The sequence below is a fragment of the Epinephelus lanceolatus genome, chromosome 1 (genome assembly GCF_041903045.1).
Source record: "Epinephelus lanceolatus isolate andai-2023 chromosome 1, ASM4190304v1, whole genome shotgun sequence".
In the NCBI taxonomy this organism is placed as follows: domain Eukaryota; kingdom Metazoa; phylum Chordata; class Actinopteri; order Perciformes; family Serranidae; genus Epinephelus; species Epinephelus lanceolatus.
This window is the reverse complement of record NC_135734.1, coordinates 40,877,646-40,893,622: the sequence shown is the minus strand read 5'-3', so window position 1 is coordinate 40,893,622 and position 15,977 is coordinate 40,877,646. Positions and strand designations below refer to the sequence as shown.

At 40.9% G+C, this 15,977-nt stretch overlaps 1 protein-coding gene across 4 annotated transcripts in view; it reads right to left on the bottom strand.

Annotated features, from left to right (window-relative positions):
* The window catches only part of ephb2b (eph receptor B2b), a 182,704-nt gene extending 166,990 nt beyond the window's left edge, over positions 1-15,714 (bottom strand). For all 4 annotated transcript variants that reach the window (XM_033626564.2, XM_033626567.2, XM_033626566.2 and 1 more), the window contains exon 1: positions 15,565-15,714. In XM_033626564.2, coding sequence (XP_033482455.2) covers positions 15,565-15,616 — 52 coding nt within the window. In that variant the 5' untranslated portion in view covers positions 15,617-15,714. The remainder of the gene's footprint in view (positions 1-15,564) is intronic.
* Between the last annotated feature and the right edge of the window lie 263 nt (positions 15,715-15,977).

Genomic DNA, 15,977 nt, shown 5'->3' with positions numbered 1-15,977 from the left:
TTTCAAAGTTTCAAAACATTAGTTCCACAAACCAGAGCGGTGTACCAGTAGTCAGGCACATACAACACACACAGCATTTTCATCACAGTCAATTAATGGATTAGTGAAGCAACAAAAGAGATTAATCAGTAATATTTTCATTAAACATAAAGGCATTTTTCAAGCAAAATTTACTCTAACCCCTAACCCTTTTCAAATGTGAACATCCATGCTGTCTCAGCCAGCAGCTCTGAGCGGCCTGTTAATATGATAACCTGTACACACCTTTGTAAAAGTTAGGGCTGTCATTAGGGGCTGATTGATTGGTCAACTTTTTGGTTGTTATGCTCTTGTCCAACCAAATTCTCAATCGTCAGACAATTGCTGGTGTTACTTTAATAAGCCTGTTTGTCCACCAAAGAGTTTCTGTACCCAGCTGAAAACTGCAGTTGCTATTGTTAAGCACACATGTCCTGTGTGATGGTTGGTCTTTGTAGTATTTGTCCCGCCCCTTCTCCACTGTGGACGTGAGGTAGCTGGATGGCTGGTGACAATGACGAGTGCTGATGAGCGCAGTGTTTTACACAAAGTAAACATTTTTAGCTCTCATTTTTAATTGAGAAACGGATAAACAATCACAGAAGACATTCAGTGTCAGATTTTACCATTATGGATTTATTTAATTTTGTCTCCAAAAAGACACCGCAGTTCAGGGCTGGATTGCTAGGCCTCTGAAAGGAATAGAATCACACCGGAGCCCTTGTTGGAGCTGCAGGATGGCTAATGGGTTAAAAATAGTTAAGTCTCTCTCTCTCATACAGCATTACAGAGATATTTAATGTGAGTAGCATTATGTTGTATATGACAGATTCAACCCGAAGGTTACCCTGTATAGTGTCCAATATGTCAGATTTTTCTCATCAGTGCTGTTCAACACTGAGACAGATTTGTGCACGCAGCTCAGGTGGAAAAGCGTTACAGTGTGCAGTTTATTTTCGGACTGTATTTCAGTGGATATCATATATATATTTTTCACTTGAGGCATTCCACCTGCCTGAACACAGAGTTTAACAGGTGTTAATGTCGAGCTCTATGACAGGACAAAAAGACATTTTGGTGGATATACAACGCTAACAGGTAGAGCACACTCAGTGCACTGTGGCAATTTAGTTAATCTAGAGATAGCGTGCGACCAATTGATTGGTTGAAGAGTAGGGAGAATCTCATCTGATTAAGATTTTCTTTTATTGACTACAGCCCTTGTAATAATGCTGAACAAAAATACCTGAATTATTTTGGTTTGATGAAAATGAGAAGTTGGACTGAGTGGCAAAGTATGGGCTAGTTTTGATTCTAAAGCTTGGAAAATTATAGGCAAACTAGACTGAACAATACACGCTACAACTACGAAGGCATACAGAACTCATGTTTTCTCCTGTAGGTCTAATCTTGGGATTAAGGTAAAGGTTTGTAGGAAGGTTTTTAGCTTATCTGTCAAGTGATGAGACGATCCAATGCGAGTGGACGAGAGCGCGCATCAGGTAGAAAACACTCGTGTTTTCAGGAAGTCCCCTTACAGGACAGTACACTAAATATTTTTGGGTTTTGGACTGTTGGTCAGACACAACAAAAAAATCAAATTGTCACCTTGGACTTCGGGAAAATTAATTTCTTTTGCTATTTTCTAGCATGTTACAGACACAAAAAATGAATCAATCTATTAATCAGTGACTAATTTTAACACCTTAGTTTTCTTTTTAAAGTCCCTACACTAGATCCAAATTACTGAGGTGTGTTGGAAGAGAAATGTCCACTAACACCACAGCTAAGGCTGCTGGCCTGCTTTTATCTGAGAGTGCCCACGGCCTGAGTGCTGCCAAGTTCTCCCTGCTGCTACAGTACTTCTTCTTAAGTAATAAACTACAATAAAACCCAGACCAAATACAGTAAAGCCTCAATTTATTTAACTTTCTCCCTCTCTGCCTCTCTCTTTCTTAGAGCTGACAACTGGTCAAAGACATGATGGATGGTTTGAATGTAGGTGCTTGAAATACAAGACAATCTGCGGTGCCTTTATTGACGTCCGTGCCTGCTTGTATTATCTGCAGATGAAAAACCTATTTGGACTGTATGAATAATAATATTCTACATGTTTAACCCTATCATGTGACATTCGTTTCTTTTAATGGTCTCAGCTGGATTTCTGCATTGATTTCACAGGCACAGCAGGTCTCCCGAGATCCTCTATGGATTTTCCAGCTGCCCTACCGATTGATCCATTGTGATTTCTACCCAGAGGGCCCTGCCAGAGGAAGGCATGGAAAACAGTCATCATTTCACCATCTCCTTATATACCTGGCTCCCGTTTTGTAAGCTGCGTTACCTCATGGCTGTATTGTGATTCCAGACATTGTTTTATTGACCCCAGAGGACGTGTATTGGTCTTTCTCTGGCAGCCCCAGAGTCGTGGGCATGTGTTTTAGAGATAGTGTTTCCTGCTGGATATCTTTAACAGGTCTGAAATTAAAATAAAAATAACAATGGATTGTTGGTTGAAACAAGAGGGGGACAAGATGTTATTGCATTAACAGGGGCTCTTGAGTGTGGCAGATGCTGCTGATTGCTCCCCACACTAGATCCACTTTCAGACGAGTGATTATGTAAATTCAGGTAAGCTTTCTGTGCCCGAATGGTGCATTTATCACCAGCTTTGCTGAATATGAAACAGCTACAATGAAGTGTCAATTGATGGGGCTCCATAAACACAATCATAAGGGTATAATCTTTGCTGAGTCTAGGTTATTGATTTTGGACCTGTGAGCCGAGGTAGACTGATTACAGTGGTATGAGGTCAGGGAAGAAATATAAACGCTGCATTTCATCAATCCAAATTATGCCTCTGCTTGAAATAAAATAAATCCTCTCAGTAAAACCACAGCAGTGCTCGCTGTGTGCTCCACCTGTCATCCCCTTATGATCTGAAATCTATTGTATGCTTACCATGACTACAACTCTGCTGGTCACTTTAGGGAGAGACGTATTCCCACTAATACATAAAAGTGATTTGTCAAAATATAAACAAAACGGAGCCATTTTGCTGCCTGAACATTGCAGTTGCTAGCTAGCTGACATTTTTTTAGTGAAAGGGAAACTATTTTTACTTAAAGTGCCCTTAAAATGAGAAACACATTTCCCAGTTTTAATCCTGTGTCCTTGTGTTAACTGATCATTTATCTCTTGTTTTATGCCAAATATTTGTCACTTTACGACCTTTATGGGCCTTATATTAGGAATTATTTTAAGACTTATGGGGGATCTGGAGAGACCCTGTTTCTGTAACACCAGGTAAAACAGTTTCAAATGTCTGATGGTTAATCCTGCACTCAGGGCCGTTTACAAAAGTTCCTCTAATTAATTGAGACTTTGGGAAACTAGCTAGCCACATCGGTCATATAAAACTACACTTCACCGGTAGTGGGTTGTAGTAGCTAGCTAACAAAGCAGTATGGAGAGAACTAGGAAAAGTTGAGTTTTTACATCAGTGGGCCGAACCTTTGTTTTCATTTCCAAGTCAGTGTGGCTGAGGTCTCATTCCTTAATGTCTCCCTCATCTTCCTCCTGATCTAAAGGCAAGGGAGGTGTGTGGAGCCAACAGTCCACTCAGCAGTGAACTCAGCTGTAGCTCAGTGTGTGCTAAACCCTAAGCCCGCCCACTTTTTAGCGGTCCAGTCAAATGCAAAGTTTTTGATTTAAATCCTTCCTGTAACTGTACACCATTCAAATATTCCATTTCACTGAAAAACAGGCTACGTCACAGTACAGAAGCTAAAGATGCTAACTTGGGCTTCACTGAGACTTTAAAGATGAGAGCAGCTGCTGTCCTTGCACTGTAAATGATCAAGTAATTGATAGTAAATTGGTAGGTTACAGTATTATTTATTTTTATACCATTAATACCTAGAAACATATATATTTGCATCATTAATTTAAGTACAACAATGGTTGGTACTATAGCTATACTACATGCTTCATCATCTTAAGTTCAGTTACTCTTGTATAGCTTCTATTTTTATTTTAAATACTTTCAATTATTTATTTTTTACATTCCTCTATTTATTTGCACTTTGTTGTGCTGCTACAGCATCTGAGTTTCCCTCTGGGGCTCAATAAAAGCATATCTTATCTTATCTTAGTCCTTAAAACGTGGTAATTTCTCCAAGTTCTGAACAAATACACATTTAAAATGCTTTTAGTAATGAATTGGTCTTAAATTTGAATTTTCACTATCTTTAATTCAAAAATTAGCATTTTATCTATTCTAAAGAGGAAAATAGAGCCTTTTTGTTAAGTGAATCATCAGTTCAAAAACATGCCTTTTTGTGCTTATGACTGCATGAATATGTATCTGTGATCATCAGCTAACATGACCCTTTCTTAATGCACTGTTAAGGTCAGGGTGTGATGTTAAGTGTCAAAGCGTTACGTACCGTACATGCAGTGTATGACACACATGGATAGAATCCCATTAAGAAAACACCACTCTCTGTGGTGAAGAGAATAATTGTAGTGTCTAAAGAGTGTACCAGTGGATCTGTTCCCCCAAAGTTGAAATGAAAATTACACCCTGGCTGTTGACAATTAGCCAGCGTGGCCTAGCAGTCATGGTAATTGGACTACAGGCGATTAAGCACTAAGAAGTACCCTGCTGTTGTGATGACCCTTACCTCTCCATCCTTGACTTTCTGTCTTTTAAATGAAAAGGAGGATATTTTTATTAGAATGAGCTACAGTCAATAGAGAGATGGTTGTTTTCTGCTCTGCCACCAACCACAATGAGGCATTCATCTAATTTACTGAGGTATATCAAGTTCTCCCACTGCAGGGTTTACACGGTTCTGCATCTGATTGAATGTGATTTCTAAATTAATCTATGAAAACACAGTTTGGGCTCCAGCTATCTAAAACCAGACAAGTCACAGCCAAAGGCCAAATCAGTTAATTGCCTTGTGTTAATTCCCTATTCTCTAAGCTAATGCAATTACGTGTGAATAGAAACCAACTATCACACTTAAAGGACAAAAAAAAAAGTCATTTCCGTCCCTTCCTGCACTTTCTAAATGTCATACCCTGTTTAATCTATTGAATTTATTCATGAAGCGTCTTAAATGGGAAACAGAAACTGTACCTTTCAGCTTTGGTTATCATGCCTGAGATAGATCCAACATCTTTGTTTCTCCCCAAAAATGAAAATTTTATTTCACAGAATAGAGAGTAGTGCACGTTCAAGTCATGAAATATGAAAGGAGGATGGGTTCTTTAAAAAGTAGTTGGTTTGATGATGATGAAGTACTACAACGCATATAAAAGCCAACATAAGGCTTATGGTAAGTATGCATACGCATAAGAAGATAATCCGGATAGGGAGGCTTGATCTATCTCTGTTATGGCTGCAGGACCTGCCTGCGCCACAAACACAAGACATCAGTCATCAGTCACAGAAGAGCAGAGCCTGCCTGCCCAGTACACTAATCAGACAAAACATGTCTGCTTGCTGGCAGCACCTCAGCTGGGTTGTTCTCTCTGTCCGAGTGAGACCGATAGACGTGTTAGGGTCTGACAGCGAGAGACTGGGCTTTTTGTCTGATGTGTCTGCATGTTGGCGGTGCTGAGATACAGCTAGCCAGCCACAGCCAGAGGGGGAAAAGAGGAAAGACAACAAATGTGTTAGTGGCTCTTTGCAGCAAGAGAAGATGATGCACACCGCGCTGAGCACATAACTACCGGCAAAAAACGGAAACGGTCAGCGCTGGTGCAGACTGAGAAGCTAGTTTCCACTGGCGAGGGTAGGGCGAGGGGGAGGGGGGTCCTACTGTTGATGTGGGCCATGGTGGACAGACGGTGTGGGTCAGAGGGAAAGAATGGAAGAGGGGGGGGGAGACAGAGATGGACAAAAAAACAAAAGGCAGATGTCACGTGGGGCTAGAGTCGCTGATAGATGTGATGTGCTGCACGGCGCGCAGGCAGCGGTTCAGGTAGAAAAGGCTTCCCTTTGTGATGCAGATGACAACGCAATCAGCCACGCTTTGTCTCAGCCGATGGGCTCTGCTCCCGGGGACATTGAGAGCCAGACACTAATCCGGTGGGTTTGTGTTCTCCGGGCGCGCTCATAAAGGCAGTGTCACAGTACCTGGGGTGTGTGTGGATGGGGGTCTCTGAAACGAGGTCTGACCTCTCTCAGGGTACACTCTCCCTCCTCCTCCTCCTTCTGTCTCTCTTTCTCCCTCGCTCCTAGCTCTGGCATCGCTGATTATTATGAGCGCCATATTGTTAATGCGTATGACTCAATGTCCACATGAAGGATGTGACTGGAACAGGGGGTCACACTGATCAGTTCATCTCGGCCTTTTGCAAAAACCCCATTATCGTTCGACAATTTTACCGCCTGGATAAAAACAGGAAGTGACAAAGCCGTAAAACTGATTCCACATAATGGGTGGGACTTGAGACTGCACAAAAAAATTCAGACGGCAAATTAGGCCTGGATATTGCAGGGCCATTCTGATTGTGAGTGCTTACACGTTTCCTGTTATGAATAATATCTGGAAATACTTCTCACTGTCCCCTAATGATTTCTATTCCCGGCGGGTTGGGATGAATCAGGCTCTCTTCCTAATAAATATGACTTACCAAGAGACTGCACATTGCCAATTAACATGTGCTAATTAAGACAGCAGGATATAAGAACATCCTTGATCTAGATTCCTGTGTGAAATATCAGAGAGGTTACATGGAGGTAAAGCAAGTTTCTTCCATAAGTGTCTATTTATACGAACAACTGTCTTCTAGTCAGCAAGAAGACGCCATATGCAAACTTTACTCCACGGGGTTGAAGCAGACCCGCTGGACACGAACTCCAATTAAACTGCACAGATAAACATCTGTCTGCAAACTTGATATACTGGGTATATAACATAACAGATGCTTTCTGTTATAATGTGAAAAAGAAATTAACGTGTGCTACAATGTTGAGTCAACTTGATCTTATCTTTGCCCAGTTTTAAGCTGATAGCAATGGGAGCACTATGAATCTGTTATGATAGCTTTAGTCATACTCTTTCACTTTCCGACCACCCTGTTTTCCCAGCTACACACTGAAGCAATTATAGTCCTCCAATCAAACGGCACACCTATCCTTAAAGCCCTGCAAGAAAAACAAATCTCAAGACCTCTAATTCACCTGATCCTCACTAAATAATGCATTTCCACATAATGCATCTTTTCACCATTCATAGCACACGGCACCTCCGGTGTTACATAACAACTCAATTTGAAATTGATGTACAATTTTGTGACTTGTACAAAAGTTCTTCAATATGCATGCACTACTTTTGGATCAATTGTGTAAAGGCAAACGAAATATATTAGTTTCTACAGCTGGACTTGTATTAAAAGAAGCATTGATTTGTTGTAGCTTACTGCCACATGTGGATGGAAAACACAAGCGCCACAAGAAGTTTAGACAAGCAGGGACAGTATTTCAAAGTCAACATGTGTATTTTTCTGGGACTAGCGATTAACTTCTAAAGTAAATGCCGCCTGAGACTTATGCTCAACTATCATTTAACCCATCTAGGCTCGTTTAATTCGACCAACCCTAATATTAAGTGAAAGCAGGTTGGTTACGGCTTTTTTATCTTTGTGTGTTTAAGATTTGATGAGATTGTAGATTGAGATATCCTGTCAGACTTCCTCTGCCAAGAGAAACAATTATGTACTTGTGACAGATTTCCTCACTGTTGTGATCCCACAATAATATCCGCGCGTATGAATCACAGCACAAGTCTTGCCATTTCTTTTCTTATTTTGTTTCTGGATAAACTGTTATTTTTTTCCTTCGATAAAACTTTGAAATCTTGTTATTTCAGCTGCACAAGGACCCTTTGTTTTGGAACCAATAAATAACGCACAAGTGTTCTTTCATATCTCAGTACAGTGTGACTCATCTTCTTTTCAGGACCTGTGCTTTAATCTATCACGTTTCCAACTGTTATAAAAATATTCATTTGTAATTAATATATTATTAACCACACAATACACAAAGAAATGCACAATACGTCAGAGCAAATTTGTGAGTATTAATTAAGACTGTACTTTAAATCAAGTCTAAAATGCACCAAGGGAGGCTCATGCACTTCATTTATACTTAAAATGAACCCACAGTTTTCGGTTGATGTCATGCACTGGCAAGAGAGACCCGAAACACCTGTTGACTCTGAAAATATTTTCATTTTCTGATAGCATCAAGTAGCAGCCATATCTGACCAGCTGGTCTCGGCAAACTAAACAGGCCTTATAACAGACCAAAGAGACAGAAGATTAAACACCTGTTCTTTCTTTAAGAAGCTATAAATACCAAAAGTGGAGAAAAAAAGTCTCTCTAAATGCACTAAATCTATAGTATATGAAATTTAGCGATAAAGGGCGTGTGAAAATAAAGAGTACCACGAGCATGCTGCTGCTTATAGGCCATATAGTAATATGAAGTGTTAAGCCACGAGGTACAGCCAGTGCAGAGTGATACGGCTGAATTTTTGGCTTGGCTTCTGAAGTTGTCGCTCAGCAGGTCATACTGTGTTTTTTAAAGTATAACAGTGCTTCCCAGTGTGGTAGTTAAATTCAGAACTTTGGTAAACTGATCCCTCCGCTCCTAACTCTGTACTGGACTCATGGAAGTGAACGTACGCAAAACTGACTCAAATATGATACACGAGCCGAGAATGTAGATCTGTGGGAAATTATGCTGTAGCAGCAACCAGAACTTAAGTCACATGCAGAATAGTGTAAAATGTGCAGATTTTTTTTTAGTGTGTATGGAGACAACGCCCCACATCATGCTGATTGTGTTGCAACAAACAAATTAGTTGTGTTGCAGTTCCCACACATATGCCAGGGTAACACTGCCTGTGTGAGCAGTGCTTGAAAGCAACCTCGCTGAACTGTTGTAGCTCGCACGCATGCCGTGTTCACACAGAGAGCGTTGCTGCTGCAGAGCTGCCTGCTGCTTCGAGGACTGTATTTCCACAGTTAAAAGCTAGTACTCCACTAATTTATGGAACCTTGCAAGCCACTGCATTATCAACAACATGATCCTGCAAATATTTCACAATAAAAAGCCTTGTGTTAACAAATGTTGTCAAGGGGCTTTTATGTTGAGATGAAACAGGAAGTGTTGAGTTGAAAATCTTTTTTTTCCATGCCTGTGACAGATATGGACATTTAAATTGTAATCAATGTCAGTACGATGTCAATATCATTATCAGGAGACAATTTTCAGTCTATTTTTACTGGAAACAGCGTATCGTGCAGAAAAAATAGAAGAGACTTTGAATCTCTAGATGTTCTGCAGCTGAGCAGCAGCTGCACCATGCCTTTATAGCACTGCTCACGTGGGCAGTGTGGCTGCTCTAACAAGGGCGCAGGACAAAAAACAAAAACAAGAAGTTCAGCAACTGCTGCTCACATAAACAGTGTGCCCCGGGCATTAAGCCATAAGTATGCTTCCCACATGGACGGTCACACGGACATGAACTGCCCCAGCAATGTGATGGGGAACTAGGGATGGGTCACGATTTTCGAATTTTCGAATAGTCGTTTTATTTTGAAAAATCGATTTTTTAATGCGACTATTACTATTCACCGTCTTATTTCCCCTCTTTATTTGACATGCAATTCAGCTCCTAACCGCACGAGGGCAGTATAGGATTACTACAGCGGTGTGAGATGGGCTACCAGCTAGTTTGATGCTCTTCTACAAACAGGAGAAACATGCAGAGACTACTACAGTCATCAAAAAGTTACGTGTGGAGCAACTTTCAACAAAATAAACGAAAATGAGGTGCAGTGCAAACTCTGTGAGGCAAAGCTTGCGTATCACAAGTCTACAACAAGTATCCACAGTCATTTGGCCGGGCACGTCAGCGGCACGACATGTCTGCAGCGCGAGTCCCGTAGCAGCTCGCCCCCGTTAATCAATTACAGCGGCTTCACCGGCAACAACGGACAACCCCCGTCTGTCGCGCAACAACTCTCTATTTTACGCGGCTCTTCTATTTTTGTCGCGCTACGCTCCCAAATTATTCGAAAAATCGTTGAATAGTTGCCATGATTTTCGAATAGTGTTTTTGCTTGTTTTTGCCCATCCCTAGAGGGAACGTTTGGATCTTTTATGCTCTGTGCGGGTTTCTCCTGGCAGCACACCCATATTCTCCCAAACTGTGGGGGGCAGTGTATCAAAACACTTGTCTACAGCATCATTTGTGCCTTTTGTTGGTCCATGCGCATTTGCAGAAAATGTCGGATGTACATTAACAGGCAAAAACCTGCCGCATGGGACCACCATGAAGGGCTGTGTCTGATGGTGTGACATCACTTTGGCAGTGCAGACCCCTCACAACCCTAGCAAATGCGTCCAGCATAAATAAAGCATTATTGCTCCACTCATAGATTCTCATACCCCAGTAACTCCCTTTGTGGTCAGCACGTCATTATTTGCACCTTGCGTAGTTTTAGTAGAGAATGCTCTCAGGGATAAAGAGCAGCACACTCTAACAGTACCAACATGGTTTGTCGAAAGACTTTCCAGGGCCACACATGACATCCCGAAGCCATATGAATAATACTTTAATACCCTTTTGAATCCACTATTAAATTTCTTAAACTTCAGTTCTTTTGTCAAACATGTTCCACAAGCTAAAATGCCATTATTTCAGCATCACCTCCGGAGGGCAAATATGTGTGGATTGGAACCAGGCAGGAGAGAATGAAGAGTTGGCTCATGTCAGTGAACCGCAGTCAGAGTCAAACAGCTGAAAGCATGGAAACAGTGTCGAACAGTCTATCATGTCCTGAACTGAATCCTTAGTTGAATTGGTCGAACGAGCTGCAGCCAGGAGCAACATACGCTACTATTTTGCTAGCAGAGCCAGCTGGGACAGAACTCTACAACACTGCAATCCCACATGTGAAGGTTTTAACAAATCATCCATTTTTTCCTAATTTACTTTGAGATAATAAACATTCTATATGTATTACTTCAAACATGTAGTAATCGGAACAAGGTCCGATACATACAGTGGCCGTGACAAAGCAAAGCAGCTCAGTACCAGTGTCAGTTACCTTATGCAATGCAAAATTTTCTTAAGCAAAGCAGTGACACTTCTGCCTTAATCTCACCCTAAAGGTAGCCATAGATGTCTCTGAAATGTGACACCCCCCTTCAAGTGAAACAACTGGTACCAGCACTAATTGAAATTTTGCATGCAAAGTGACAATGCCTGGGCCCTCGGCAGCATGGATTAAGGCTTGAATAGAGACAGATTCTTTGTGAAAGCCTACTGTGGCGGTTGGCGTGCAGGCCAGCTCCCTGCATCTGCTCATTGGGTGGACTGAGAAAACACTGGATTGTATACGGTCGCTCATTTTACCTTTATCTAATCCCATTTCAGAGCCCGCCTCCGTCTGTCTTTTGTTACTCTTCCACAAAAACATAATGCTTCCATGTTACACTCACACGTCTATTCCTTACAAAACAATTCCGGTCAGAAACAGCTCGATTTACATATGAAAGCATCTTTACCAAACTTGGCAGGATTTTCAAAACATTAACAATCATACTGTGTGCCCTGAACTGTCAGGCTGGCTTGTATTTTGTGAGAAAATTAATGCTGAAAAGGGATATGCAGAATACAAATGTAAAATATGTAATTTACTAAATTAAATCAAAACAAAAATAAAATTTCTTAAAACATCAACTTGACCGGTGTTTGCCAACTTTAAACTGAGTGGGCTCCAGCGCTCAATGGAGCGCTGAAGGAATGCAGCGCATATTGAAATGCAATCAAATCTGCTAGACATTTTTTAAAGACTGCATGCTGTGATCTCATTCTACCCCACTTCACCATCCTCTACTGTGGTTTCTGTCCCATTATGTTGCCCTCAAAGAAAAAGAGAAAAGAAATGCTGTATCAAAGTCATCTATCATCCTGCTGACCCCGACAACAACTCGCATGCAAGTCTGGAGGAGGTTGTTATTGCATCATAGCAACACCAACCCTCCCAGAAAATGTTTGCTGTGTTTGCACAGTACAAACTGTAATACCACAATAGAAAGGGAAGCGAAGGGAGGGGGGGGGTCGGAAAAACCAAATGATCCGTCTAGTAAATTTCATCTCCTCCCAACAATACAGGCTACTATAATTTTATGGCCGGGGATGAATCCGAGAATATCCACTCAACAGAATTAGAGGAGCAGCGTTGTTAGCATGGCTGTCAACCGAGCGCTGATGACAATGAATGGGTAAACTAATGAAGGGATAAATCCACAGTGTGTTTTCATAGACATGTTTGACATAGCTAGGCTAATTTCCTTGGCAGTACTACCTCCATTAATTTTCGAAGAGAGCCTGTCTGTTCCTGTTAACTAAACCAATAAGAACTGGCATCAATGGCAGATTACATTAACGCTAATCAACAATTTAGAGTTGTTTCACATTCCGCAGGGCGAATTAAATGCCTTTTGAAAAATGGCTGAATGCTGCTGATGAATTAGAGGCATTCATAGTTGTCCAACGTGGTGATACTGGTAGAGAGTCGTCTGAATAGTGATGAGATGCTGAGTAAAAAGGTCACAGGCTAAATTCAAACATTAGCATTTCAAGGCCAGTTGACAGTATTGCAGGCTCTACATGGTGTGGCAGTGTTGACAGCATTCGCAAAATAAATACAGCAAGGATTTTCTTAAGTTTGGCCCCAGTTTTAATCCTCTAATCCTCTCCAGTACAGTCCCCATCTGATTTATTGATTATTTCATGTGTTTGTTCGACAGAGATCAGGTACACTTCAACAAATATGGGAGTTATGACTCCATTAGACTCAATGTATGCAGTAAATAAATGTATAGTTTAGGTTTTTATACAGTGCTTCGGCAATCAACATTTAATGCAATGCAATGGTACAGTATAATTAAAAGTACACATTTGCAGGTAACATTCGTCAGTGAAAAACAGCATTAAAACGAAGATGTCACTCCCTATTAAAGAAAATAACAACAGAGGAAATGTAGTGTCCCGGCACTAAACGTGTCAAAACGATCCACTCGAGGCTTCTTTTCCGTTGCATGCTGGGATGTCGCTTTTTTTTCGGATTAGAGCTGCAGTGACCTCTTTTTCAACCCTTTATTTCTCATACGTAAGCCATCCTTGCAACTTCATTGGACAGTCGGCTAGGGTGATTCACAGGGTAAAATGGAGGGGGGCTGTAACTGGGTTGGAGACGGGACTAGCTGGTGTACGAATTAAAAAGTGAAACACCACAGGCACGAAAGGTACCGCACACGGTATACGTGGTGTAACACCAAATATGAGCAGCACCTTCTTAATCGAGCAAGAGGTGCACCTCAATACGCTGAGATAACTATTTGAGGAGCAGTGCCGAATGGTATTTGAGGCACTGCATGCTCTCAGCTTACACATGCGCTTCACAGTAGATTTTACATGTAGGAAGACAAACAGTAACTGTGGTCATGTTTGCGTTTTAGAGAGAAATAATAAGCAAAGGGAAGTGGAACACTGTGTGGTGTGAATCTGTTATTTTTGGCATTTTTCACATCCTGTGGTTGACTTGTTCTTGGACACAACAGCAGGGATAAAAATCAAAAAATAAATAAGCGTTATCATCATAGCAATCAAGCGATCATATCAGTAATTAAAAGAAAACATATTGAATATTATGTGCATATATACATAGGATGATGATATACAGTTACCTGGTGTGTGATTTGTAGGACGTATTTTTTAATGGAATATATTTCATGTAAATCTAGTATATATTTCTGTTAATATTTAATATATTTAATTTATAAAATTATCTAAATGCGGGACATGACAGTATATTTTATGTTGTTTTAATATTAATGCATCTGATTTTTGTATTATGCTTGTGAAATGATCTAAGATACGACAGAGAAAAAATATATATTACAAAAAATATTTTGAATACATTCAAATAAAAATACAATTTGCGGATTGTATGAAATGTGCACATTGTTCCCTGTATTTATATGGTGTAATTTAAACATGTACATATGATTTCCCAAAATAATAGGTTGTCCTGGAACGATGTCGAGTGACTAAACCTAAAATTAAATTCAACAGCTTTGACACAATTTTTAAAGCTGCCCATGTGAAATATAAAGCCCGCCTTTCAGATCTCTTTGTTAGTTCTTGGATATGTACCTACACTGAAACCCTAAACAGCAGCAGTCAGTACAAGTCTGCATAAATACGCATGACGTTTGTCAAAGTCTGTGCCAGTCCTTTATCCGACCTGACAGGTCCTTCGACCTTCGCTGTGCAACTTTCTGATGTCCCTACACACATACAAATGATTTTACAGTAAACACTCGGCTGAACGTTCTTCCCCTGTTTCTCTTTTTTGTTGTTGTTTTATCCCGTGGTCACATTTAGTTGAGTTTCTACATAGTTTCCCGGGCTCCACCTGCAATTATGAGGTTTAGTTAAACTGACCAGCGGAAGAAGACATGTTTGTTTTCTGACAGCGTCCTAAAAATAGCCAGAATAAATGTATGACTGGGGTGACACTTTCCATTCTTCACTGTGGCAGATGTCTCCTGTCAAGTCACGGGGGGATAATGAGTGTGGCTTCACTAAATCACCTGCAAATTAAAATTCAAAGCACAGACTGATACGCTCTGCTTCAAAAGAAAGATATCCTTCATAATCTCAAACTAATTTTTAAAGGATTAAAGGTCAAATGTCAGTGAGATAGTCCCTTCAAGTGCTAGAGGTCTTTTATATTTTAATATTGCAACAATAAGCATGATAACACTAGCACTGAGTTGCTTTTGTGCATCACAGACATGCTGCTGTAAACACATATTATAGAGATTATTTTCACCATTCAACCTGTGTCATTGTGCTTTGAGCCACGCTGCCTGCTGCCTTTTACTGCTTAGCCAAGCTTTGCCTACAAATGCCTGCATGAGGACCAGACTCAGTCTTTTATAACTTCAATTATGATGATTTTAAGAATATATAAATGCGCATTTTGTCTTGGATATGCTAAAGAAAGGGTTAAAGGGGATGTTTGTGTGCCACATTTGTATCACAAACTGAGATGAACCCGGTGACACACCTCCACGGACACTCGGGATGCGACCTGGGTGACAGAGATGTGATGTTTCCTATCCTGACCTAGCTAGCTTTTGCTAATTTTACATCCTAATTAACGCTAGCGACGCTCAGCAGCATCCGTGTACCTGCGGGGATGCTGGGGCATGTTTTTGTGTCCCACCATCATCCCTTACCCGCTGCTTTGAGCTGAGTCTCTGCACTGTAAACGCCATGTTACGCCACATCATTATTATTATCAACGGAGATTAAAAGTGGTTTATTTTTTAGCTTCCTGTGGTAAAAATAAACCAACTGTCCGCTCACGCGCTTTGTCTCAAACTCAAAGCCGGCAACAAGATGCGGCTTTTAACCGTTGAGGATGGAAACATTAGCTTACCTTCAACAGCTATTACGGCCGGTATGGTCCATAATATCCATAGAATATCCATTATTGGTCACTTATATCGCCCAGACATTCAAATAAAACACGTCCCGAAAGCCATTGACAGCCCAGGCAGAGAGGGGACAGGCGGTCCTTCACCTCCAATAGAGCGATCCCAGATAGCAGAGAAAACCAACTCAAATCTGAACCAAGTTTGGGCGAAACCAAAAAAACGACAGACAGAGGGGGGCACGGAGAAACACAGAAACACAGCCACGCATTTCAGCGCTACATTCTCCCACTCATCAGTTCATAGCACACAAGCAACAACTTCACGTATATATTTAATGATTTTAGTCTAACATATTTAAACTATCGACGCTGCCGCTCGCCAAGAGGGTCCGTGAACCCCTCCGGAGCCACTTCAC